Source organism: Mauremys reevesii, linkage group 4 (assembly GCF_016161935.1).
Source record: "Mauremys reevesii isolate NIE-2019 linkage group 4, ASM1616193v1, whole genome shotgun sequence".
NCBI classification, from domain to species: domain Eukaryota; kingdom Metazoa; phylum Chordata; order Testudines; family Geoemydidae; genus Mauremys; species Mauremys reevesii.
The window spans coordinates 133604050-133631659 of NC_052626.1; the positions used below are offsets into that span (position 1 = coordinate 133604050).

Here is a 27610-nt window from a genome sequence, read left to right on the forward strand (position 1 = left end):
ATTGTTTTTGAACCATTCCTCTACGGTTGGGCTATTTTTCCTTTTCCAAGGACGGCCTCAGCAGCCAAGCAGCTATTAGCAGATGAGAGATTAATTCTTCATTTCCTCTTGTTTGACCATTTCTGTTGGGAAGCCCCAGGAGGATTACCAAAGGTTCATTTGGTAACAGAGAGCCAAGGATTTGTGATATTTGGTTACAGCCTGCATCCCAGTACTCTCTAATGACTGGACATGTGCACCATAGATACATAAAATCTCCTCTTTCACTGCAGTTTCTCCAACATTTATCCCTGTTCAATCTATATGTATTTTTTAGCCTGATGGGTTTGAGGTACCATTGAAACAGTATCTTAAAGAAATTTTATTTTATTGCGCTACAGACTGTGGTTGCTAGTCCTCCTTTCCAGATCAAACCCCATTCCTCTGGTGTCATTTATCTGTCTAGGTCCTTTCCCCAGCTGTTTCACCACTTCTGGATGATTCAGTCCTGCACTGAGGCTGATAGCTGGACCCAGTTCCCAAATATCGTGCCTTAATTTGTGTCTGCGACCAGCTGCAGAGGCATTTTAAAAAGGAGGGACAATGAGGAATAACAAATGTTTGGAATCCCAAATGCCCTAAAAATCTTTACAAGGGTGCCTTCTGCATGAGTCAGACAGGCATAGTCTTCCCCTCCTTCGCACTCTGCCTGAAACACATGGCCAGAACAGAGAGCCATGTGCTGATCAGGGGTGTGCCTTCTGTAGCACGTGCAACTGTTTCCTTGCACGGGTCTCGAGCACAGCAGGGAGCACTGATATTAGAGTGTCTGGGAAAGGAGGCCTCCCGATGTGGTCAGTTGGGCGGAAGGAGAGAGAGAGGTGGGACTGTCGTGGAGGGAAAGCAAAGCAGGGGATCACACCCTAAACTCCCCCCAGTCCTGTACAATCTCCCTCTAGCCCACAGACAATCTACATACAACAACAAACCAGTGCACTTAGCCCCAGAGTCATGAGCAACCCTACCACTATGCAAGTTTGAGCGTAAGAGAGAAAGACACAAATGTTAAAGAAACGGAGTGTGTTTAAAAGCTCCCAACTTATTAAATAGGCTTCCACTTTCACATCCATTATACCCAGCAGTATCTTGACCAAAGGTGGGCAAACTATGGCCCTTGAGCTCCAGGCCGGGGAGGCTAGCCCCTGGCCCCTCCCCCGCTCCCCTGCAGCCTCACCTCACTGCGCCGCCAGCGCTCTGGCCCACCACCCCTGCTGGGTAATGCAGCAGTGTGGCTGGCTCCGGCAGGGCTGCGAGCTCCTGCTGCTCTGAGCAGCATGGTAAGGGAGCCGGGGAGCGGGGGGCGGAGGGTTGGATAAGGGGCAGAGGGTCCCGGGGGGCAGTCAGGGGACAGGGAGCAGTTGGATGGGACAGAGGTACGGGGCAGGGGCGGCTCTAGACATTTCGCTGCCCCAAGCAGGGCGGCACGCTGCGGGAGGCGCTCTGCCGGTCGCCGGTCCCGCAGCTCCAGTGGACCTCCCGCAGGCATGCCTGCGGAGGGTCCGCTGGTCCCACGGCTCCACCAAAGCCGCGCGGGACCAGCGGCCTCTCCGCAGGCACACCTGCGGGAGCTGTTTGGGGAGGCACACCTGCGGGAGGTCCACTGGAGCCACCTGCTGCCCTCCCGGCGACTGGCAGAGCACCCCCCACGGCATGCCGCCCCAAGCACGCGCTTGGCGTGCTGGGGTCTGGAGCCGCCCCTGGTTCGGGCGGGGGGAAGTCTGGTGTTGGGGAACGGGGGTGGGGGTGGGTTGATAGGTGTGGGAGTCCCGGGTGGGGGGGCCTGTCAGGGGGCAGGGGTGTGGATAGGGGACAGGGACCAGGGGGATTGGATAGGGGGTGGGGTCTGGGGGTGGTGGTCAGGGGACAAAGAGCAGAGGGGGGTTGGATGGGTCAGGGGTTCTGAGGGGGGCAGTCAGGGAGTGGGAAGTGGGAGGGGGCGGATAGGGGGTGGGGGCCAAGCTGTTTGGGGAGGCACAGCCTTCCCTACCCCGCCCTCCATACAGTTTCGCAACCCCAATGTGGCCCTTGGGCCAAAAAGTTTGCCCACCCCTGATCTTGCCTATATCTCTTTAAATAAATGTTACCTGGTTGGGGTCTACGTCATAGCCATGTTTGGTTCCCAGGGTGCGTCCCATGGCCAGGTTGATCACGTAGCCCACAATGGCAAGTGAGAAAGCTGTGCCAATCATATCTTTCCACTTGCTCACCAGTGGGAGTGTGGGGACCGGGAAGCTGCAGCCAAAGAATAGAGGAGAAAGCTGTCAGGACATAGGTGTTTAGAGATGGAGCCAGTGGACCATGATTTGACTTTATATATACAGGATTCACTTCACCCACTACTAAAATGCAGTCACCTCTGGGAGGAACACAGCAGCTGTTTAACGATGCACAGCAGCACTGCACAACTGGTCAGGAAGATGAGTGTAGAATGACATATCCAAATGAAACTGGGGGGGAAATTTAGGTCAGTAGACTCCAGCTGGGATTTGGTCAGGATGCCGGGGCTTTTGCAAAAAGTGCAAGAGGATTTTAAATGATCCCAAGTGACCATATCTTTTGCTCTCTCTTTAATCTGAAAGACTGCACCTCCAAGCAACACAGCCCCCTCTAGTGCCATGCAGAGCCATTGGCTCAGAACCGACCAACAGCGGAGTGCCAGGAATTGCATCACCAACACCAAAGAATTAGAGCTCCTCAAAAATTTTCCAGTAGAAGAGTCAGAAAATTTGACCAAATCGAAACACTTCACAGGAATGAGACAATGTCAATGAAATTTCATTTTGAAAAAAGATCAAAACGATTCATTTTGATAAGGTTGAAACAATGTTTTAACTTTCTCATTTTGAAACAACTTTTTCATTTTGACTTTTATTGTATATGATCGTATAATATGCAGTGTTGTTGTAGCTGTGTTGGTCCCAGGATATTAGAGAGACCAGGTGGGAGGTAATATTGTTTCTTGGCCCAACTTCTGTTGGGGAGAGAGACAAGCCTTTGAGCTTACACAAAGCTCTGCTTCAGGACTGAAGAAAAAAGAGTGGAGCGCCTCAAAAGCTCGTATCTCCCACCAACACAACTTTGTCCAAGAAAAGATATTACCTCCCACCTTGTCTCTCTGATATAATAATTGAAACACAACATTTCAATTGAACCTAAATGGAATAGATCTCTAAAAAGAATACTAGTGCCAACGTGCTCCCCCGGCTTACAGAACTTACCGTGCTTTGCACATGCTGAATACCCTAGACACAGTCCCAGCTCCAGCCTTGTTTATTATTTCGACACAGGACTGGTGCTGTGTGTCCCTTGTAATTATAAGATTGTGCAGCGCAGTACTGTATGCTTTACACAATTGTAGCTTGGTAATTATATGCTGCCCTTTATAATCCACTAATGCATTGACTCAGATAAAGAAAGAAGGATTAGGAGACATTTTCCACTCCAACCTGCCCTAGATTCTGTTCTATTTTGGTTCTCATGCCTCACCCAGCACAATGGTATCTGAGTGCAGTGCTGCAGGACTATTGCTACAGCCTGGGGTTAGTCCTTATCCTAGGATATTGTAGGATGATTTACGAATGCTCAGGCAAATTAGTGGCCTCTTCGGATACCAATCACAAAAGACAGTCACTCCCTGCTGTAGTTATTATTACTTGTTACAAGTAACTTGTGTTCTGGTAGCGCCTAGCGGCCCCAGCAAAAACTGTTGCCCCATTGTGCTGGGTGCTGCACAGACACAAAGTATAAGCCAGACAAAGGAAGGGAGGATTTTACATTTCCCAGGACTTGCGCTGCAGCATGCAGCAAACACACCTCTGCCCTCTGCTGCGCTGCTGCTGCGCGCGGGCTAAGCGGCGCTAAAGCCCCAGCGCTGCCCCCAGCGCTGCCAGTCCAGCTGCCGCTGTCCACAGGGAGGTGGAGGAGTGGGGAGGGCACAGGGCGAGCAGCGCCAGCGCGTTGGCTACACACAGCGCGCAAAGCGGCGCGCCAGCGCGCGCGCCGCAGGGCAGCGCTTTGAAGTGCTAAGTGTAGCCACAGCCTGGATGGGAAACCAAGGCCTGGAAAGATAAAATGACTTGCCCAAGGTCACTCAGGGAGGCTGTGGCAGAGCTGGGACGCAAACCCAGGTCTCCTGTGATCACTGTATATTGGTCACACTGCAGACAATGGTCACATTCAGCTCCCGCCTTGTGCAGAACCTGAACCAGAGTGGAACCCCTCTCTAACCCCTCGTAGTGCCCAGTGGTGCCTTTCTGCATGAGGCTGTTTGTTAGGGGCACAGATTTTGCTGGGGACAAGGCAATCACTCAGGGAGAGCTACGGAGGAACCTCAGTAAACGGGGCCAGGGTCAGATTTGAGGAGAAGAAGAGATGATCACAGTAATAAAATGGTGTCCCTTTCACTGAGTTCTCATCTTCGGCAATCAGTGTCCTTCGTTATCCCTCACTTCGGTGGGGGTTGTATCTCAGCATGGGCTGGTAGGGTACTATCCCTGGTCCAGAGGGAATCAGCCCTTGGAAATGGAATCAGGCCTGCACACGCACTTACCCCATCTTAATCTTCCCAACGACTGGCATGTCGTATTTCTCAGGCATGTTCAAACAGCCGGAGACCGCAGTAGCTACTATGACCTGAAATCACAAAGAGTAAAGGAGCTGTAAGCGGAAGCAGCATTGTCAGATCCTTATGCAGCGTTGCACGGACTTAGCTGTGCGGGATGGTGAGATAGTGGCTAATGCCTACTACAGCCGAGAACGAGACCCATAAAGCCAAATTCAGCCCTGGATCAAGCGGGAGAAACATCCATCCACTTCAATGGGCGTTATGTCCGTTTATGTCACGGATTAGTTTACCCCCACAGACATTCAAGGAGTGTACTGGCAATCCAAAATATGAGAAAGAAACAAAGGTTTGGAGGGGTTCTCCTCCTCTTGAGGATATAATAATACTTGGGCTTCCCTATCCCCTTTCATCACAGGATATCCATGATGAGTATTACTGGAGCCACACAAGACAAGGTTGATCAGTCATGTCATCCCCCATTTTGCAGAACTGAGACAGAGCCCTGAAATAGCAGCGAGCTGGGATAGTGTGAGGAATAGAACCCAAAGTTCCTGACCCCTAGTTTCCTGTCCTAAAAATCTCGGTTATACTCTCTCCCCTATGGAAGCTTGTGGCCATTCTACACATGCTCTGAGGGGAGACTTAGCCTGTATATGGTTTAGAGAGAGCTCACAGCAGAAGTGCGGCTGGCAAGGCCTCTGCAGATATGAACCTAGCCTGCTGTGGCTCTGTGGGGGCTGGGGAGATGTATAGTTTGTCATGGTTTCACTTAGAGATGAACCACAATGGGGTGACTGAATCCATCACACACACACCTGGGATTTGGGGGTCCCTGAGCCAAATGTTCTGACTCAGGCCCAACCCTCGTTCTGACATGAAATTCAGCGGGGTCAGCAGCTTCTCTCAGAGGTGTTGGAGCTGCTGCATTTCTGAAACTGAAGCCAAACTCAGGGGCCTTGATGTTCCATCGCCCTTGCATTGTGCACCTGGGCAAAGTGAGTGCAGGGTGTAAAATGCAACCAGATCAGAAGTGTAGTGCTCTACGCCCACTTTGTCCTGGTGTAAACAACCATGTCTTAGAGATGCACCTTCCTGCAAAGGCTGGGAAGAGATGAGGGGAAAAGGCTCTTTCAGGGAAAGGTGGTTTCCTCTCTAATGGACAGAGGATGACACAGCTCGGGTGTCACTTACTATGATGATCTCCATGGGGATGGGCACCCGGATCTTCTTCATGTATTTCATGTTGAGCTCTTTCACAATAATCAGGAGCACAGTGCTGATCAGGGCGAAGATCAAGGAGGCCACGTTGGTCTTGGGGAGATTTTTGCAAATATCAATGAATGTCTAGAGTGGGGAGAAGGGACAGCAGTCAGCAAAATGTTGAGAAGGGCTACCTGGAATTCCAGTGGGCAAAGCAGAGAACTCACCCCCAGCCCACTCTGGCCTCCCCATGGACATCGCTGAGCCACAGGTGCTGGAACTAGGGGTGCTGGGGGTGCCTCTGGCTTGAAGTGATTTCCATCATATCCAGGGTTTACAGTTTGGTTCAATGGCTCTCAGCCCCCTGACTCTACAAACCATTCCAGCACCCCTGCTCTGAGCATATGAAACAGCACTGGGGAATGAAACAAGCACCAGAAATCCCAAGACAGCCTGCTTCTGTGTCTGGTTACTTCAGTTACGCAGCCAAACGTCCAGGTGCATAGAAGCCACTGAAGTCAATGGAAAGGACTATGGATCAGCCCCAGAGAGGGGCAGGGCCATCTCCTCAAGTTTGCGTAAAGCACATCTCCACTGACTTCAGTGCAGCTACCCCATTCATAGCTATTGAGGATCTGGGCCTATATATTTAAAAACATTCAGTGCCTTTACCCATGCCCCAATGACATCTTCGGTTATTGAAACTCAAAGCATTTGAAAAAAACGGTCATTTATTTTCCATCGTTAGTGCTGACTGCATCCTTTTTTGTGTTGTTTCACTCATCTAGGACAGTGAAAATAGATTCACCAGAGCCTGATTCCCCTCTCATACCAGTCTTATGCCACTGTCACTCCATTGCCATACATCAGTCAGAGGCGGATGAAATATGGATCAACTCCATATGGGTCTCTCTTTTTTCCCCCCTAGTCCCTAATTCTCATCCACTTCCCCAGTGCTGCAGCGCCTGACTTGCAAAGAATGCTGGGAAATGTTTACATCCAGACGGAATACCTGCGTTCATTGGAATACTAAAAATCAGGGAGGTGTCTCTAGAGATTGTAGGTTTGGATTTTCCTGCATTGGCCCCAGGGACACTCTGACATGCCCAACTCTCTGCTGACTCATCTGATTCTGTGATTTCAAACCTAAACAGGGCTAAGGTCAATCCAGCAGTGTCGCCTTCAATGAACCGAACCTTGCCTCAGAGTTACTGCCAGGCTGGACCAGACCAGGGGACCATTTAGTTCAGTGTCCCATCTCTGACAGTGGCCAGTACCAGATGGATCAGAGGAAGGCACAAGAGATCATATTTATGGGATAATCTGCAGCCACGGGTAGTTTCCCCCTGACCCCTAATAGCTAGAGGCTGTCTTGTGCCCTGAAGCAGGAGGCTAATATTCCTTCCAAAACTCCCTCAAGACCCATCAACGTTAATAATTAAAAACGATCAGGGCTCAGGTCTGATTGTGGTTTTATTTATGACCGTAGCGGCACAAAGGACCCTGGGTACAAGCTGAAAGTGCTGGGAATGGAGCAGACTGCATTGTGCTTGCACCCTCTCAGCCCTCTGCTCATTTGATTTCGGATTCATTAAGTAATGTCCCCATGTATTTGCTGATGCAGTGTCTGCAGCCTGCCAGCCCCTGGGCCGAGGTGTGGAGAGAAGGTCCCTACTCCAGCGAGCTCACTTACATAGACGATGGCCAAGGGCCCAGTGTAGGCAGGGACTGTCAAGCCAAAGACATATTTGAGCACCGAGATGAGGATCTGGAGCCCTGCTGCAGTCATGAAGCCCCGGATGAAGGATTCGGAGAGGTAGATGGCAACGAAGCCAAACTGCACAAATCCCAGACAGATCTAAGGATGGACAGACACACGCATCACAGTGAAAACATACTGGAAACAGTGCAGACCCCGTCCCTGGGGCCATCACAGAGCTCATTAACTGAGAGCTGCTGCACGTGACAGGCTGGCCCCTGCAGTGTGGGGCAGCCATTTGGCACTGGGCACTGAGGCGGTCTGGACACAGAGCCAGCATAAGTAGCCCAGGGAGAGTCATGCCAGGCTGGGAGCATTCTCTGGTGGCAAAGAGCCAATACAGAGGCTAGGGGAGTGTGGCTGGGATGCCATTTTGTTCCGTTGGGGCCACTAGTGTCACCTGGCGAGTGCTCTAACTAGCTCTGCTCACAGGATTGGGAGAGTGCACAGGGTAAGCTTTGCACCACCTTGGCAACTGCATCCTCCCCCCAGCCCTGCACCATGAGCCAGATGCCCGCTCTGAACACAGGCAGTGGAAATACTGACTATGTGTCTAGTGCACACCTTGCCTAGCACATGCCATGTCTAGCATACGCCATGTCTAGTATGGGCATTGCCACATGCTTCATTTTCTACCACCCCATGTGCTCCCACGCAACGTGTCTTTGGAATAAAAATACACCTACAATTGCTATGAGCTGCTGCTCATGAAAGAAGAACAGAGACCCCAATGTGCCTCTTTTTTGTTCAGAAACTTTAATATAGGATGGGTCCATCTATCCAGATCCCTATTATAGTTTAGGAATCACGATAGTGTCTGAGGTCCAGTGTTTCTGAAGTGGGGGCCAGGACTACAGGACCGTTCCAAACCCTTTGTCTCCAGGTATCACCTATTTGGAAACAGTCCCAATTGTTGCACCTGCTGGCACTGCCATCCCCTTCCTCGAGGGTGCACAAATGACAAAATCCTACTGCAGTTTTCCTGCATAACCAGTCACTGTTCAACTTCATACAAGGGGAAGGGTTAGGCGGCTTAGCTCAGGCAGTGGACACTACTGCAGCTTTAGTGCGGAGATGTCCTTACTTGTATGATGGCTGTCAGACAGGCTAATGTGGCGGAGATCTCCAGTCTGGCTGCCTCCATGGCTGTGTTGTTGATGTTTATCTCATTGGTGGTATGGTTAAAGTATTGGAAATCGGATTCAGGAGCCAGATCATGGCAGACGCTCCCAACAATAATGCTGATGACAGCAAATGTGCCTGCAAGACAAAACAGTAACAGGTGACTTGTATGTATACAAAGCATCCCATCCTGAAAAGCATTAATGTAGATTGGGAATCACCCGTCACTGCAATGCAGCCACTTCTGTAGCAGAACATGGCAGTGGTTTATCAGTTCATGGCGCAATGCTATACAGCAGGCACCAGGGATCCAGGATCTTGATTAATGCACCAGAGAAGAGGCTTGGTAAAACAGTGCCCTATCAGGAGATATGGTACAGCTGGAGGAGGTGCCCTCGGGCAATAAACGTAATTGGAATGTACAGACATTCAGATCTCAGAACTAGAAAGGGGAACTTACCTGGGACCATCTGGTGGACGCCACCTAGGATGAAGTAGGGTATCAAAGGGAAGAAGGAGGAGTAGAGTCCATTGATGGGAGGCAGATTGGCAAGCAGCGCAAAGGCCATCCCTGAAAAATGCAAGTGAAATTGACTTCAGATCTTCCATCTCAGCTACAGCTGCGGTCCCTGGGAATTCCCTTACTGGCACGGAACAGTGGCCCAGCTAGTTCTGCAGCCTGTCTTTGACAATGTACTAAATGCAAGAAAGCCCATAATGGACATTTATGGAGTGGGCTACTGTACCAAGGCAGCAGGACCTATGCGCCTTCATAGGGATGCAGGACTCTTCTAGTAGTGGCTCATCCTGTTAGCGGAAGTTAAAAATCTGCACAAAGCTGCTGAGTCAGTTCTGCTGGGTCTTTGTGGTAAGTGCAGCTTGTTAACTCTCCCAGGCTATGAGACGTGACCCTCTGGTGAGAGGGAACTAGAGGCAAAGCCAGCTTTGAGGAGAAAGATTTGGCTGAGGTTGTATGTTCTGTTGTTACTAATAAAGCCAACCCCAGGAAGGGGATAAAATCAGCCATCGACAGCATGTCCGAACTTTAATTGGAGCAAGGTGGGAATGTTCTCTCCTCACAGCTGCTCAAGGGGGGGCGGGAAGTGACTTCCTAACCCCCACTAGGGAAAGGAAACCTGGTCTCACCTTGTGGCACTTGTATTGTCCCCGCACTGATTCCCCCGAGGACATCGGGCACAATGTAGTCTTTAAATTTATATTTGGGGAGCCAGACGAGTATTGGAAACAGACTGTAGATGATGACTTTGAATCTGGACGATGAACATCTAGAGAGGAAATGAACACAAGTAAGGAAGGAGGGTCCTGATAACAAGCTTTCCCCCTCCCCACAAGGTTTCCTATGCAAATGACAATGGTCCTGATTTTCATTGCCTCTTGCCTTAGGAAGTCATTTACATTAGACCGGAGTAGACACAAAGCCAACCTGGGTATGAAGCATCACCAGGCTGATGTGGCAGCGTTCTGCACATGCTTCACACTGAAACAGGTGTTGACACGAGGAGCAGCGCAAAGATGAACCAGGCTTTTTACTCTTAGTTGCTATATTGCCGTGTCCCAGGTAGGGATGGGTCAGAACCATTTATCCAACCCATCCTCAAATACTACCTGGATCAAAACTGTGTTCAATTCTGCTTCACACAGCAATACACCAAAACGGGAAACATAATCCAGATCAGCCCCTCTCCAAAGCTTTGGAGGTTCAGATAACATGGGATCTGGATCTGCCCCATTTTCTGACTGCAGTTCTGACCTTGCAAAATCAAAACCCAACCAAGCAAAATCTAAACTACCTCTGGTTTGCCCCAGCTCTGATCCTAGATTACCAGAAGCCTTGGACCAATACATTTTAAAACTCAGTCGAAAAAGAAAGAATTTGCAGCTTTGTTGATCACATCCATCAGACATAAAACTAACAAACAAACAAGTATTGGAAACAGACTGTAGAAGTCACATAAACTAATTTAACATTCCTTAATAAACCATTTGAGCAAACACAGGGTCTTGTGAAAAAACAGGGACGGACAGACATTCCTCAGAAGCTGCCCCGATTATTAGCATAGGCTGAACGTCACAGGTGTTGGAAGAGGGAAGTGGATCTCTAGGATTTGTATATTACCCTAGAATGCATGGTTGGACAGGGTTTATATTTTAGAAATAGCAGGTGAAGTTTCCAAAGCAATTACAGGGATTTAGACACATATCTGCTATTGAAATTAAAGTAAGATCTTATATCTACATCCCCTGAACTGTTCAGGGATCTCAGGCAGTATGTTTCTTCAGTGGTTAGAACATAGGACTTGCAGGGTTTCTCTACGCAGGTTTCTTTAGGTTCTGTTCTCCTTTCTGACTCATTATAAGGCTTTAAGCATGTCAGTGAACCTCAGCTTACCTATCAGTCCTATGAATCTAACAATACTTGTACAGCCTTCCTCAGTTAATGTCTGCAAAGCCCATTGAGATACTTGGATGAAAGATGTTTTCTATACAAATGCAAAGCAAAAGCATTCTTCTGAGCACAGCCAGGCTGCCTTCATTTCTGGTGTCATGGCACACTGCAGACTCATTCATTTGAAGTGAAAACCATAAACTCCATTTACCTTTCAATTACACTGCAAACCTAATCAAATATATATTCATTACTCAGCTCTGGATATCCCAGATGTATTAATCTCCAGCTGCTGTGATTGCATTTTCTCCCTGGGGTGGTGCTGTTCCGTACTTCAGCGAAGTGAGATAGAGAGCAGTTATTCCTGGGGCTTATTGAAAAACTCCCTCCACTTAAAAAGCACCTGGATGCCACCCAAATCTAAAGTCAACATGGGAACAGCCACAGCCTCTGAGACATCAATGTGTCGAGTTTAACAAAGGCTCGCCAGCCTATGGCTTCACCTATCCAAAGCCCAGGGAGCACCTCAAACAGCCGCCCATCATGATTTCAGAGTACAGAAATCTTTCCACTCCAAATATCTGTGCTCAGTTAGCTATTAGTTTGCAGGGCCTGACTCTCAGTTAGTCCATTGCTGTCCTGGGGCCAGGGCCAGGACTCTATACATGTTGGAGGAGTGTTAAAGTGCACTCCCTGTATTCTGAGGCAGGGCCCTGCACCCAATATAAGTGAAAGCAGCTGGCCTATGCTAGACCCCGGGAAGCAAGGACTAGCCATAATGCAGTGCACTCCAGCCTTGCCCCTGATTCACTCCCTATGCTGGGAGCTGATAATAGGGCAGATGCAGAGCCCTTACACTAGGTCTATGGCAGCTGAGGAGTCCCCAGATACGTGGGGGTATTTTCAAGGGGCCATTTCTGATTATTTCAAGGTTCTTTTATGTAGCCAGAGCTGTATGACAGATCCTGTGTGTGTGTGTGTGTGTGTGTGTGTGTGTGTGTGTGTGTATCAATCCTCCAGAGTCGTGGACTGCTTCAGTGGCAGCTGGATGCCTACTGCCCTTTGTGCCTTTGAAAAATCTCTCTACTAATTGTGAAATTGATTAGAAAATTACTAACAGGTTGTCATTGCTTCCCCTATGCTACAATGCCTGGGTTGTAAAATGCCACAGGAGACTATTTATTTGCTTAAAAACGTTTCTCCTGGAATTTTTTTAAATGGAAATGTTGTATTGATCTTAGGGTTCGCAGTCTCGCCTCCCCTTCTCTCCATGCCCCCAAACACCACACTGCTGAGCCAAATCTGACTTGGCAACATGCTCCCAAGGAGACTCAGTAGCATTCCACATTACCTGAAAAGGTTCTTGACTTTTTCCCCAAGCGGGTAACTTCTCTTTTTCTTCTCAAACTCTTCATCGAAGAAGTTGACAGAATACGCAGCCCGGTCGACGACATAGCGAGGTCGGGCTTGGTTCATCTCCGTGTCTTTCAAATCCTTCCGAGATAAGACAAAGGAGAAGAAAGGAATCAACGTGAGCAGACCTGGCCACCAAGTGAAGTTATAGGAGAAGAAAAAGAGAGACTTGGTCTAGCCTCCTTCATCCAGGCATTTAGGGTTTCCTCTGGAGTATTCTGTCTCCTAAATGTCTTCTTTCCCCTTCACAAGCAGGCTTCTGGAGCAAGGGATTGTCTGTTTCCAAGCTGGGTCACCACCTCTGGGACAAAATGGATTTTTGTCTCCTGTTTTATAGTGAAACTCATAAGTGAGGCAATTTGGTCTAAAGGAATGTGCACAGGACTAGGTGTCAGGAAGTACAGTTCTAATCTTGGCTATGCCAATGACTTACTGTTTGGGCTTGGGAAAGTCACCTGATTTTTCCATGCCTCAGTTTCACCATGCATAAAATGGGGTTAATGATATGTCATAGCACTGCTGAGAGGATTAATTAGCATGTCTGTGAAGCGCTGTGCAGTGGGATATATTAACATTACGAGTACTGAGCAGCTTTCAACCAAGAGGTTCCAGCTACAGTGCCTCATTAATTCATCTACAAACATAACACCCTTAGTGTTTCATATTTGCATTTAGAGTTGCTATTCTGTCCTGCTCAGAGCTGTGGGCTAATATTTGATTCCTGTCAGAAGCTGGGAACAATTTTCTCTCACACAGAGATGTAACAGTTGCTGACCTATTTGTATGATAATGATGCCGAACAGTCCTGTTTGACCAGTCCTATGCAATATCTAGGTGTCGCCAGGGGAAGATAATAAACTCCCCACGGCTCACTTTAGTATAAACAAAGCCATCAGAGGAGAGAGGAGAACCATTATGAGCTGATGAGTCTGAGGGTGGGGAGGGGGAATGCATAAATTTGAAACGAGGATGTGGATAATTATTTTTGTCTGGCATTTATTTAAGTATGTCATTGCCCATCACACACGTCGAGGACGGGAAAGAAGCTGGGATTTCAGGGAATAGCTCTCAAGAAATGAAATGCACATTGCTGAAAGATGTGAATTCGGCAGAATCTCGTCTATAGCTCCATTCATGTCAATGGAGCTACGTAGATTTAGGCCTGGACCTTTGTTTCAAGAGACTGGGCACAATAGGGTCAGGTTTTCATTGTGCAAAACCTTGTCAGTGGATATTTTGGCCTTACTGAACCAAAACCAGAGTAGGTTTTTATCCAGATCCTGTTTTACCAGAACTCTAAATTTTAGAGGAAATCAAATAGAAGGTTCTGGAGTTGACCCATCTGTGTAACAGCTAAATCCAAAGTGGTTTTGGGTATTGCATTGACTGCATTTTAGTTTAGAACCAGGTGCCATTTTACATCCAAAATTCTGGGAGTACTTGAATAACAAATTCTCCTTATGTCTGTCTTAAAACTGTTTTCTACTGGGCCCAGGAATATCCAGAGCATCCAGTGTAAACTAGGATTAAGGCCTTGTTTGCATGGGGAAATTGAACAGAATGTCTATAGTGGAATAAACTATTCCAGAATAGCTCCCTATACGAACACTCGGTTCCAGAATAAAAATCACTCAATTCCAGAATAGTGCAATGACAGAAATAGCTCTGGGTCGTGACTATGGGTCGTGACACCTAGTGGGGTCATGCAACCAAAGATGCAGTCGCAGCTATCCTGAGTGTGTGGAGGACACCATTTTGCTCTGCACAGCAGAACCTCACACATACGGTGCATGCAAGGTCATGCTGCCCGGAGGATGCCATTTTTCGCGCCAGAATGGCATCTTCCATGCTGTCGGGGGTGGCAGGAAGCAAAGCGTCTGAAAATAGGGTCATGCAGACAATAAGGGACTGCTGCAATAGCTCTTCCAGTCAATTTCCCCCCTGTAGACACAGCCTACATGACATTGAGCCCATCCTCTGAGAAAGCCTGAAGGAAGGGGGTGGTCAGAGAGAAGGAATAAAGGTTTCCAAAGGAATAGCTATGTGCTGGCTGCATGGAGTATATTGTCAGCATTGCAATCTGAGGTGTGATTGCAGCTTGGTTAGACGTACCTGCTCTAGCTTTAACTAAATTAGCAGTGTAAACACGGCAGCGGGCATGCAAATATGCCAGGCAACCTGGGCATGCGCTCGCATTGCTACCCTGCTCTGAATCTTGTGCTGCCACATCTACGCTGCTCATTTTCAGCCACACCAGCACAGATACAGCTCACCCTGGTATGTCTATTGAGCTGCAGGGCTGCCCAGAGGGGGGGGCAAATGGGGCAATTTGCCCCAGGCCCCGGGCCCCGCAGGGGCCCCCACGAGAATGTCGGAGGCTCCCCCCCACCTCCGCCTTCCCCCATCCCCCGGCACCTCAGCATGCTGCATCCAGGAGCGGCCCTGGATAGAGCTAAAGCGGCATGGCTCAGGTGGGGCCTGAGCTCCTCCTGCGGTGGCCGCGGAGCCATGCCGCTGCAGCGCTGTCCAGGGCTGCTCCTGAACGTGGCATGCTGAGGCTCCGGGAGAGGGGGGAGGCAGGGGTAAGCGGCATGGTACGGGGGCCGGGGCTGGGGGCGGGTTGGATAAGGGACAGGGAGTCCCGGGGACAGTCAGGGGACAGGGAGGGGCAGAGGTTCTGGGAGATGGTGATCAGGGGTCGGGGAATGGGGGGTTGGATCATGGGCGTTCTGGGGGTCTGTCAGGACTTGGCGGGTGGGTGGATGGGGGTTGGGGCAGTCAGGGGACAGGGAGCGGGGGGGGTTAGTGGGGGTGGTGTCCCGGGGTGGTGGTTGGGAGGGTCTCGGGGGGGTGGTCAGGGGACAAGGAGCAGGATGGGTCAGGGATGCTGAGGGGCAGTTTGCCCCAGGCCTCACAGGCGCCCCCATGAGAATATGGTATTCTATAGTATTGCAACTTTTTTTATGAAGGGTCCCTGAAATTGCTTTGCCCCAGGCGCCCTGAATCCTCTGGGTGGCCCTGTTGAACTGCAATCACACCTTGAATTGCAGTGTAGACAGACCCTTGGTCTGGGAGTGATGCCATTAACATTAAATGTTTTGGGCCTAATTCATCCCCGGGGCAGCCCACTGAAATCAGTGGATGAATTTAGCTCTTTGCACTTTCTGTGTATTTTCTGCATTGTAGCCCAATCCGGGTTCAGAATGGAACTAGATTATTTTGCGTGATTGCCAAAAGGGAACCATTTGCGTGAATGAGGGTGGTAGGCCTGGGCTTGCTGTCTGACATGCCAGGAGAAAAATCTCTCTGTCTGGGCATGTCTTGGGGTGGATAACGTGATCTGGAGAGACACTGTTCCTAAAATACCCGAACACAAGGCACATGGCCTGGGGCAAAAGCTAGTCAGGAAAAGGGAATCATTATAGACTGCAAGGTGCTTTAGAGGCTGTATATGAGGATTGCGCCATGCACCACTGAAATGCAGGGCAGAAGATGGCACCTGTTCAGGAGAGCACATCAGTACAACACACCAGTTTGGGATGGGAAGTGGAGGATACTATATCCAACTGAACACATGGGATGATCTTAGGGAGGCAGAACGTTAATTACCACCTTCAAAATGTGGACAGAGCACAACCAGCAACACCACATCTCTTGAGAACAGCCCCAAGGGATCTTTAGTGACTAGGGCCTTGTCTACACTAGAAAAGGTTTGCTGGTACAGCTATATCAGTATGGCTATCCTGGCAAATCTTCCTAGTGTAGACACAGTTTATACCAGAAAAAGAGTTCTTCTGCCAGGATAACTTATAGCAGTGGTCAAATGAAATCAGCTATACTGGAAAAAGGACTTCTTTTGCCAGTTCAACTGCATCTACACCAGGGCATTTGCTGGTATCAGAATGTCATAAAAGAGATCACACCCCATCTGCCATTACTACTAGCAAACATGTCTAGCATAGACCGGGCCTATGTGAGGCTAGGACTGTGGTCTTCCATTAGTTGAAAGATGGAATCCCAGCAGCATAGCCCCATTCCCAGGCCCTGGCTCAGTAGTGACTCAGGGGAAAGAGTGGTTTCCCTTTAGCGTGTGTGTCTACCCTGTAATCAGAGTCGAGATTGCAGCATGTGGAGACATACCCAAGAAAGCTTTGATCTAGCTAGCTGGAATAACAATAGTAGGAAAGCCATGGCAATGTGGGACTGAAGCCCTCTCAGTTTAGGCAGGCTTCCTAGTCTAAACGGAGAGGGTTTCACTGTTAGTGGTACCCGAACTAGCTAGATTAAAGCTAGCTCAGGGTATGACGCCACAGATCCAGAACCCAGACCCTATAGAACTACTAGGCAGCAGACAGCAGCAGGCTGCCACCCAGTAGCAGCTGTAACTAGCTTGCGCTCCACTGCCCATGACCTGCTATGAACACAGCCCATGAAAAGTCCTGCACCAAGGGGTCTGACCGGCAGCAGCCCCAGGGCTCATGATTGGCTCCCCACTCGATATAAACCCAAAGAACATCTGTGACTGCCATGACCATCCTTGCTCCCTGTGCAAATCCTGGCTTTGACCTTGGTTCGATTTTCACTTTGCCTTCTGACTTGGACTCTGATCCTTGGACTCTGATCCTTGGTATCTGCCCTGGCCTGGAACCTGACTATGAAAGTCCTCTGCTACTCCCAGCCTCAGGTTTGACCCTACTCTGACACTTGGCCTGATTGTCCTTGTTGGGATCCTGACACTCAGGTATGTCTCCATGTGCTGCAATCACACCTCTGATTACAGCATAGATATATCTTGAGAGGTCTCCAAGTCCAACCTTGAGAGCTGATGAGATCTTAGCCCAAGGTCATATGGCTGCAGGCTATAGCTTTGTACAGTGCAGTCACACTCTCCTATGGGAGTCTGCTCTCCCAGCCTCCTAAACTGTGCTTTCCCTCCAGGCTTTCTCCAAAGACAAAGGTTCACGCTCATAAGAACAGAGCTGGAGGTGCAGATGGGACTAGACAATCTGAGTCAGACAGCAGCTTCCAGGCAGCCCAGCTTTCTTTGAAATATTTCACCCCAGGCAGGAAGATTACTGAGTGCAGTTGAAGTTTTTTGCAATGGCTTAACTCTTTCTTTCTCTGGACACTTCTGGCCCTACCCATACTGATTGTTGTGGGACAAGCACCTGGTAAAACCAGGAGCCTCATAGATTGCCAGGAATGAGTATCAACCATGGCTTGCTCCCATCTATACTAGCTCCCAAAGCATTTTCCATTCTGATAGAGAGGGACATTAATGGAGACCAATGGCTGATACCACAGCAACAGGGCTACTGTGCAGATGCGCCTTCTAAATACTTGGCAATGGTGTCACCTGCCTAGTCAAGCCCGAAAATATCATCCCAAGTGTGTTACACAGCAGAGGACTGAGCCAGAGAGGTGCCAAGCATGCTCAGCTCCTATAGCCTTTGCCCCTCAGGCTCGGCACTGCTCAGGATCAGGTCCTAAACATCCCGGGTGAAATCCTGGCCCTGCTGGAGCCAGGATTACACCCAGAAGTGTATGCCCAGAGGAATGATGTCACTGTTAGCTGAGAGGTAGCCACCTCTGGGGTGGAATCTGGAAGATTTGAACAATGTGCAGTAACATAGCACAGAAGTCTGGGGCAGGAAGCAAAGGATAATGCAGGCAGCTGAAATGGCTGGGGGAATATAGGTCAGCAGTATGATGGTGCTAATGGAAATTTGGCCAGGGACCTGAGGTTGACAACTCTCATACAGTGACATGAGCCACAAAAACGCTAATGATCACATGGAGCCAGACCTAGGTTGCACCCATCATCCAAAATACAGCACCTCCAACAGCGCTGGGCTCTCTAATACCAGTCTCGGGCGTGGGTCAGTGCTGACTCAGAGGAGTGTCACTTACTGCATGACCAAGACCATTTTCTCCTGACACTAGGTAGGTCTCTATCCAAACTGCCCCTGCCTGGCTTCCATGACAGGGCAAGGAGTGAGGCAGCAGTGGTCTGACCATGTGCAAGGAGACCTTCCCTTCCTGCATCATTGGTCACTGGGTTCAGAACCCTCCGGGTGTCAGCACTTCGACTGGCATCCCCTTTCTTGTTTTTTCCATTATGAAAACAGGGTCATTTGAGACTTTGCTCAGGCTCACCCTAAACACAGCCCCAGGCTGGACCCAAATTTCAAGTTCATTTCCTCCAGGCTCATTCTAGATTCTTTAATCCCCACGCCCCTGGACTTGCTCCAGATTCCCAGCTCCCCATAGCTCATTCTGGAAGCCCAGTCACTCCAGACTTACTCGAGATTCCCAGTCACTCCCCGCTGGACTTGGTCCAGATTGCCAGCTCACCTAGGCTCACCCCAGGAGCTCCATCCCTCCAGATTTCCAGTTCTCCCTCCCACCCCAGGTTCACTCCAAAATTCTCAGTCCCCTACAGCTTGTTCTGGATACAGAGTTACTCCTGGCTTCACTCCAGATTCTACAAGTCACCCCCACCCGGGCTTACTCCAGATTCTCAGTCCCCCATGGCTCATTCTAAAACCCAAATCAAGTCTCAGCAAAAGATCACAAACTCCAGTGGCCCTGGCCTAAGTTTCAGGTGTGTGAAGCTTTATTTCTCAATCCCGTTGCTCTCTGAGGAGTGTGCCTGTCATGCCATCAGAGGGACTGAATCTGATGACTATACCACAGCTCTTTAGTGAAGTCTTGCCGCTGAGCAAAAGTGCTGGCAAATGTGAAAAAAATAATAAACACAGCAAGTGTGGAGGGGAGGGAAATATTCTCATGATTAAATTCATCTTGAACAAACAGGCCGATGATGTCAGCCTCTCGGAGAGAGTCAAGTTCTTGAGTTGGTTTATCAATGGCCTTGCCCTAGATCAAACAGCAGGCTAAACCTCTGAGATTTCAGAAGTAAAGAGCAGGAGTCACCTGATTGTGCAGTGAACGAAAGGGTAAGCCAGCTGTCGTGGTGGTGAAGGAGTAACACGGAGGTGAACAGGTGGAGACATACCCAAGATAGCGTTTTGCCTTCGTCACAGCAGCAAAACGCTGACCAGAGACAATGCAAGTTATCTACGGGGACGGGATCCCAAAGCCAGTAAAATGCTGTGCTGCCAACCATCATTTTGTTAACTCGGGGCCAGATTCTCCAAAGAACTCAGTTTCTGTTTAGGCACCAAAACAAGTGGCCAGATTCTCAGGAGTCTCTGCATGGCAGAAACACCTTGAGTGAGGAGCTCTTTTGAGAAGCCAGGCCCGTCAGTGTTTCAGAGGGTGTTGCAGGGTGCTAAATGCAGTGCAGTGGGAAATATGGCCTTGATTATAAGTGACAAGCACATGGTAATCTGGGCCTAGAGAGTGAAAAATAAAGGAACGCTCCAAATCCTTAAACCAGGGCATACAATTCTGAGCACACACAGAATTGAGGCAGAACAGTTTCACAGTAAGGATATGGAACAGGCAAAATAAATTGTTCCATGAGGTCAGACAAGCACAAAGTATCAGCTGAGTTGCAACATTGCAGGGTGCCCTGTGAGCTCCTGACTGGTTAACTCGTGTCCTGCCAGTTTCAAACCACTCCAGGTGTGCCAAGCACAGGTTTTTCTCCTAGCACCCGCCTCGCTGCCACAAATGGCAAGCCCTTATCGCTTGTCCCGCAACTTTTGATAGCTGTGTCTGGGGAGAGAAAGTCACATTGAAGTTTCTGCTCAGTGTTGATAGGATCCGACAGCACAAAACAACTGTTTGGTGCTGATAGAGTTGGAGAAAGAGGGAAACTTCAGATCCAGGGCGCACGAGTTAAAACTAGCAAAACTGGGTGGGAACTTGACTTTCTCTGAGAGCAGTTGGAGTGTATCTTGTTTAAAACAGGGCCAGATTCACTCCTGGAGTAAGTGAAGGGTCTCCAATGGAGCTCCACAAAGAGGAATTTGGCCCATTATGTTTAGGGAGAAAATGCAAATCATTTACATGTGACTTTTTTTACACATGATGTGTCTCACTCCTGCCTCCTGTGGTTTTCTCCCTGATTTCTTAATGTCTCAATAAGTTCAGGGCCTCCAAACCTTAGATTAAGCTTCATTAAAAATGTCTTTTGCCTCTGGGTCTACACTAGATGAGGAAGTTTTATAACAAACCATTGCACATTCAAGGCTGTTCAAGCAAAGTCTGCAAAACCTCATGTACCCATAAAATGCCCATCACAGGTGTAAAGCTTTGGGTGCAATACCCAGGATTAGGCCTATTGGTTTAGTCCAAGTGAACCAGTGCTGTCTAACCATGTTGGTTCCCAGTGCACATGGGAACCACAAGCACTGTAACTGCACTAGCTCACTGGAGCCTCCTCTGTCCGACCTTGCAGTGCTGCCTCTAGCCGTTCTGGTCACTCCTGCCTAGATACCTCAAGAGGCCCAGCAAGCAATGCTACAAACACAGCTGCAAGTGGAGTGTGGGAGTGGATGAGCCTCAATGCCTCTGTCAGAGCTCTGTAGGGATGCCCTGGAGGCCACAGGGATGGACAAGGGAACCAACCATGTCATGCAGTTGGGATCCCTGTGATGTTTTCTCAACATGCTGAGGGTGTGACTCTGGGGAGGGGAATGGGACTGTGCTGAAGAAACTTTAAGCAAACCAAACCTGCTAAAATCATGTCAGGTCACTTCCTGCTTTCCCTCTGTGGAAATGAAATAGAAACCATTGAAACGGCAGGGAATTTTTTGAGAAGACTAAGGGCCAGATCCTCAGCTGGTGTAAATTGGTGCAACTCCACGGAAGTCAACAGGGGTATGTAGGTTCACCGAAGCTGAGGATCCAGTGCTAAGTGTATTTCTACGACACTGCCATAGTGGCAAGTTCTCTTGCCCAAATTAAACATCATCTCACCCCTCTTAACACCCACCTGTTAGGTTCATGGCATGCACACAGAAAGTTAGCTACTCTTTCTGAAAGGTTGCAACATAACATTATTTTATTTCTTAGAATTCAGAAATCTAACACACAAACAATCAAATGCAGAGAGACCATGCAGGCTGCTCCCTAAGGCAGAGAGGCACCACTCACCCCACCTTGCTCTACGCTGGCTTTTTTGCAGACTGGACTTTTTGCAGAAGATCCAGACTGTACACTTCCCTACAGAGGTCCCTGAGCCTCTAATTAGGATCAGGAAACCCCTTACATTTAAAGTGATAGTTTGTAATTTAAACACAGTTTTCAACATACCACACTACTCATCCTTTATTTCCCCTTCCTTCATTTAGCCTCTCCTCTGGTTAGCCGATCACACAGGCTCCAGGAGAAAGAAGGGTCTGTTCTAAACCAGTGCAAGTTGTTTCAGAATGTCGTGTAATTCACTCATTCCAAGGAATGCTCATCAAACTCACTCCACCTTCCTGCTCGTGCTGGGGTTCACTATCTGCATTCTAGTACCACCTAGTGGACTCAGTCAGGATGAGGGCCCCATGATGCTAGGTGCTGTACATACACATAGTAAAAAGCCCCTGCCTCAGAAAACTTAGTCTTTTTCTATTTCTACTGCACTCATCTTTGTATCCCAGTATCCCCTACCGTGACCACTTCCCCAGCCTCTCCTAATCATGTCCTCCCGACCCCAATGAGTTTACCTAGGAAATGTTCTAAAATCCACAGGTTTGTCCACTTCCATCTCCAGTCCTTTTGAAACCCAGAGATTTCAGTGCTTAAGCACTTAAAAGTTTTGCTGCTTTTATTATGCCAGCGTAGTCAAAGCAGAACCTCAGCCCGCATCTCCACCCCCGAGGGCAGACATAGTCTTATAAAAAGTGCTTATAACAATAGAGCTGGTTTTGATTTGGTGATGCCAGTCATCCCAGTATGCAGCACCTTATACTGGTAAAACTGCACCTATGCTAGGACTTTTACTGGAATAGCTGGTAAAAAACAAAAACAAAAATCCACAGCCCTAACTAACATAATTATGCTGGGAAAACTTCTTACATGTAGACCAGAACTGAGACATGAGTGGCCACATTTTAAAGTGCCTAGTGGGAGTGGTTGGGGACTGCTAGATGTCCTGGTATTAGGGGCTTCGTTTTATGCAATACTATTAGCCCTCCACACACACACACACGCGCACACACGTCTCCCTGTCCTAATTTTTCACACTTGCTATCTGGTCACCCTAGGGGCTGCGCACTTTGAAAATCTGGCCCTATAATAAGTGCTATAAGGAAGAGTGGAGATAGATCAGCTACAAATAAAAACCCCAAAGCTTGATCCCAAAGCAGAGATCCCAACCCTGAAGTCACCAGGTTTTATTTTCTGTGGGAGGTGCTCAGATACAATGGCGGTGGGTACAAAACCCTATGGTGATTAGGTCGCTGTGGCAGAGGTGGAGCATGCCTTGCTCCGCACCTCACCCCTCCATAGCCTGTATTTTCTCACACTCTCACGCTCAACCCCTCCAGCCCAAAGTGAGGAGACCAGTGGCCATCGTCTGGCCCCTTTGCTTCACAGCAGCTAGGTTTGAAACAATGGTTTCTTTTGGTTTAAATATTTGGGAGTGTTAATAGATGATTTCCATAGGCAGATGGTCCTTCGGGGCCGGAGGGCGGGGGGAGGTAGGAACAAACCTGAGCAGGCACTGGACAGGAGCTCAGGCTCTGCACTCTTGCTGCTACCGTTGGGCCAGTGCCAATATTTGTTGTACCACTTCACAGGCGTTTCAAACCAAACTAGCTGTGCACTTGGTAACCATAATAATAAGAGCTGCAGACATCTGCCAGTTACTGCAGGTGAAGCCAAAGCATTTGGTTGAAAAGGGGGTTTATGAAAGAAAATGCTTTCACTCCTTGGGCCACATTCTGGTCTCTGGCGTAAATCCGGAGTAACTCCTTTAGAGTCTGTGGAGTTACTCTGGATTGACTATCTTATAAATGAGACCAGAATTTAGCCCAGTCTTTCTCTGATTTGTTTAAATAACCCACTTGCTCTGAGCCCTGCCCCAACTTTTCATATGCACAACTTTTCAGCTGCAACTAGTCCCAGTTTAATTATGGGAAGAAGGGGAGGCCGGTAGGCATGTTACAAAGGAACGGATTCGGGGTACAAGGAGGCTTGGAGCCACATGCTTGCCAAGCAGGAGTAGACATCAGGGTAGCGAGTGCGGGAAGGACCCACTCCCTGCACTAGTCTCCTGGAATAACAAATGAGCAGCTCTGCCGGCTCCAATGCAGCGCTGCTCCAGTGCAGAAGAACAATACACTTATTGCGTCAGAACAATTCAGTGCAGGTGCCAGGGTGACAGCGCTGGAGACTGATACCCTCTGTCCATGGCCACCACACAGATATAGCAAAGTGCTGCTTTCCCCATCCCACAGGGCCTCAGTCCTGATCCCCCAGGAGGCATCTCTAGGGCTTGGAGAGGAGCGGAGTCTCCAAGTCCTCTACAATCCTTAGCCTCTCTGCTGAGACTGCCAGCCAGGGGGGCAATAACAGTGGTGAGGCAGATACGTCTCCAGTGGGAAGCCCATGACCACCAAAAATAACACCACCACCAGCAGCAGCAGCAGCCTGGCTTCCAAGGGCCAGGCCAGCCCATTGACTTAGTGCAGTCAGAGCTGATCTGGAGCAAGGCAGCAGCCCCTTGGCAGGCTACAGGGTTTAAATGTCATAAGAACCCCTGGGGGCCTCTCTTCTCTCAAGTGCTGTCAGGTGGGTGGCTGCTAGATTCTACAGAATCACCCAGTTTAGGAACACTCTTGGGGCAACTCCCAGTGTTGCTGGAGTCAATGGGAGTCTTGCCACTGATCTCAATAACATCAGAGTTTGGCCCTTGGGAAGTTTTCCATCACAGCTCCCTGTCCCCTTATGGCGGCAGCATCTCCACAGCTCTGCGGGAAAGGACTGAGAACTGACTTAGAGAGACTAGAGGGCTAAGGGGAAAAATCTGCCCGCAATAGACCCCTCTGGCTATGTGTTCCCGGAGCACTGAAACTGCTATTGCCCTTTGAAGAGCACATGGGCAATGGTAAATTTCAGGAATTAGGAAGTTTGCAGACTGCAGCATTCCTGCAGCACCTGAGAACGCTCTTATCCAAGTTGCCTGCTTAGTACTCTCTCATGTACACAGACACACTCCCTCCCCCGGGGAACCTGATATAAGAGAAGGAAAAACACCTTGCGGGTCACCTAGTCCATCGTCCCCAACAGTAAGGGCAGAGGAGAACATCCTGGGTTTGAACCTAGGCAAAAAATCATCTCCGTGCATACCAGCAAGCTCTTGAAAGCACTTTCTGCTGACCAGCAAATAACAATGTAGGTAAGAGCCTCTTCAGTGATCGTGCCAGGGGAGAACCTGTCCCAAGGTTCTCAGCCTATGCACAAGTCAGAAGTGGATGGATTTTAGCAGCACACAGAGGCAGAATCACCACAACATAGTTCCACTGATCAGAGTATAGAGAATTGGAACCCTAATTAGGGTCCATGCAGGGCAGGACTGTTCCTTATATAGATCCTAACGCTTGGTCTAGTCTAGATTTAAAACTCCCAAGCAATCCCACTGCTTCCCTTTGGACACTGTCCCTCAATCTAACACACCTCTGGTAGGAAGCACCTTCAGATTTCTAGCCTAGAATTTCTTCTTAATTTCATCCTACCTTCAATAATGCCCCTCTCCTCCTTGGTATATTAGACTGGGACAGACTTTTATATTCCCCCTGCCACCCTCCCCATGCTCCTGCTATTTATTCCTTAGCTAAGCTATACAAACTCCACCTTGCAAACTCGGTGGGGAGCATCACAAAGTCTGATTTAGGTTGCAAACTCCTTGGGGCAGGGACTTGCCTGCAAAGCACCATGGACTGAATGGGTGCAGCACAAACTCAGGTAACAGACCAGACCCACAGGCTCTGTAATTACGAGTAACTCTCCATGCTCAGGCAAATTGCCACCAATTTTAGCGGGAGTTTGTGTGAGCAAGGACTGCAGGGTTTGCTCCCATAATAATTAATTCCCATATTTGGCTCTTGTAGCCTTTCTTCATAACTCAGGCCCCTTGATCTTTGCTGTTGCTAATTCCTTGGCATATCTGCTGCTGCAAATCCCCTTTGGGGGAAAAAAAAATCATTCAACAACCAGGTCTCCAAATATTGAAATTCACACCCTGTGGCTGTGCAACCACAGTGCGAATCCCCCACGCCCACCCAGACAAAGAGCACCATTGTTGGGAGCAGGGACTTACCTTCACCTTTGCTGGAGGGAAGAAAGGGCTAATTCTGCTAGGTGAGCTGCAAATGTGTCAAGAAAGCCCAGGCAGAGAGTTGCTCCCCAGGTAGAGGTGTGCAGAGGACTGTGCTCAAATATAAACCAGTGAGTCATTTATAAATCACCTCAGTCAAGGGGACTGAGGGCTGTGCTTGGCTCCTGATTGGCTTGCTGGGCTGGTTAGGAAGTGATTGCAAGCAAGTACACCCAGGCTAAACCCAGGAGATAGCAAGGGAGATAAGGAGAGATCTGAAGGACAGCTTTTAGTGCCCCCCCTTTTCAGAATTAGGCTGTTTGATCCCATTGTACAATTCCCTCAATACACCCGGGTCCTCGGAGACAATAGAACATATTGAGTGTCCCCCCAGGTTCCCCCAGCGTTCGGACTCCCATTGTGGGGAGAAGATGCTTTTGTTGACCTGGGCTACGGTTTCCTGGTGCATTGGACAGTGACTCCAGCCTGTCTTTGTGTTCTGGCTGCCTCTCAGCATCGGACAAGGACAATGGAGTGCATTGTGCCAGGTCCTGGACTCCCAGAGGTTGGGCTTTGAACTGAGGATTGGCAGGGGAAAGCAGTTGCTTTCTTATTTCCACATTCAAAGGGATGAGAGGGGTGGAAAGGACAGAGGAAGCCGCGGCTGGTCTGTTAGGCGGCGAGCACTGAGATTCCCCACACCGATGGGGCTCTGCCTGAAGAAGAGATTGAGAGACTGTCGTGTGAATAAGAATCACATCTGCAGTGATGTTATAGTGAGAGTAAAGTTGTCCGAGGGCATCAAGCCTCATTGCTTCAGCGCATGACCACCAGGGAGGGTCAAGAGGGAACGTTCATCCACTCTCCCGTTGTACGGAACTGCACATGCAAGTGCAAAAGGAGAGTTTTACAACATCCTCAAGTGCACTCACCATGGGATACTGATGGACAGTAGTGCTCAAGCTGTAATCCATTGGTCTGTTTCCATATGGTCCAGAGGTTGGGTCCAATCTTCTAAGGTGCTGAGTGCCCATATCTCTTTGAAGGTGACCAGCACCTCAGAGGATCCAGCCCTTAAGATTTTAAAAATATGTATTATTATTATTTATTACTTATTTATATTATCGTAGCACCTAGGCCCTCAGTCCTGGCCCAGAAGCCCATTGTGCTAGCAGCCGCAGAAAAACAGAACACAGAGGCAGCCTGCCTCCAGGAGCATAAAATCTAAATATAAAACAAAAGGCAACACACAGGCATAGTCAGATGGGGGAGAACCAGGAAGCAATGGTCAGCATGACAGGCAGTGGTCTCTGTACACCCATGGCTGAGTTGTTGTCAAGTTTGAAAAGCCAGAAGAAAGACACCAGTGTGGAGTGTGTGTTGGTGGGGAGGACTCCAGCTGGGACTGGGGCATGTTCATGGAGTTCTCTTCTCCAGACGAGATACGTGGTTGCAATTCCCTTGCCTTTCAGCCTCTGCACTTCCTCAGGGTGGGTTGAGGGACGAGTGGATGAGGAGCATTATTTCTTTGTATTACGATAGCCCCTGGCAACACCCAGTCCAAGCTCAGGGCCCCGTTGTGTGAGGTACTGTACTGGCAAGTACCAGATCCTCCCCCAGCAACAAGGAGAGCAGAGACTGTGCTGGCCCCAGCCCTGCTCGGCCCCAGGGATACCAGCCTGTGCAGACCAACGGAGCAGCAGGAGGTGCCTTTGCGGGGACATCTCAGTGTCTCTGAGGCTAAAGGAATCGATACACTTGTTCCAGTGGAGATGGGGGTGCCATCTCCACTGGAGGGAGGGAGGGGCAATAGTGGTTGTTGGCATAGAAACGAGGCCATGTAGGCTCAGGGTATGTCTACACTACAAGAGTAGTTCGATTCAACTT

The 27610-nt window shown here is 49.1% G+C and overlaps 1 protein-coding gene across 1 annotated transcript in view; it reads right to left on the reverse strand.

Annotated features, from left to right (window-relative positions):
* Window positions 1–12567, reverse strand: part of SLC26A9 (solute carrier family 26 member 9) — a 29844-nt gene extending 17277 nt beyond the window's left edge. Inside the window, exons 1-8 of the mRNA XM_039537737.1 lie at window positions 12443–12567; window positions 9831–9970; window positions 9145–9255; window positions 8647–8822; window positions 7497–7661; window positions 5795–5947; window positions 4589–4671; window positions 2124–2271 (exon numbers count right to left, since the gene is read on the reverse strand). Coding sequence (XP_039393671.1) covers window positions 2124–2271; window positions 4589–4671; window positions 5795–5947; window positions 7497–7661; window positions 8647–8822; window positions 9145–9255; window positions 9831–9970; window positions 12443–12567 — 1101 coding nt within the window. The remainder of the gene's footprint in view (window positions 1–2123; window positions 2272–4588; window positions 4672–5794; window positions 5948–7496; window positions 7662–8646; window positions 8823–9144; window positions 9256–9830; window positions 9971–12442) is intronic.
* Window positions 12568–27610: the final 15043 nt, after the last annotated feature.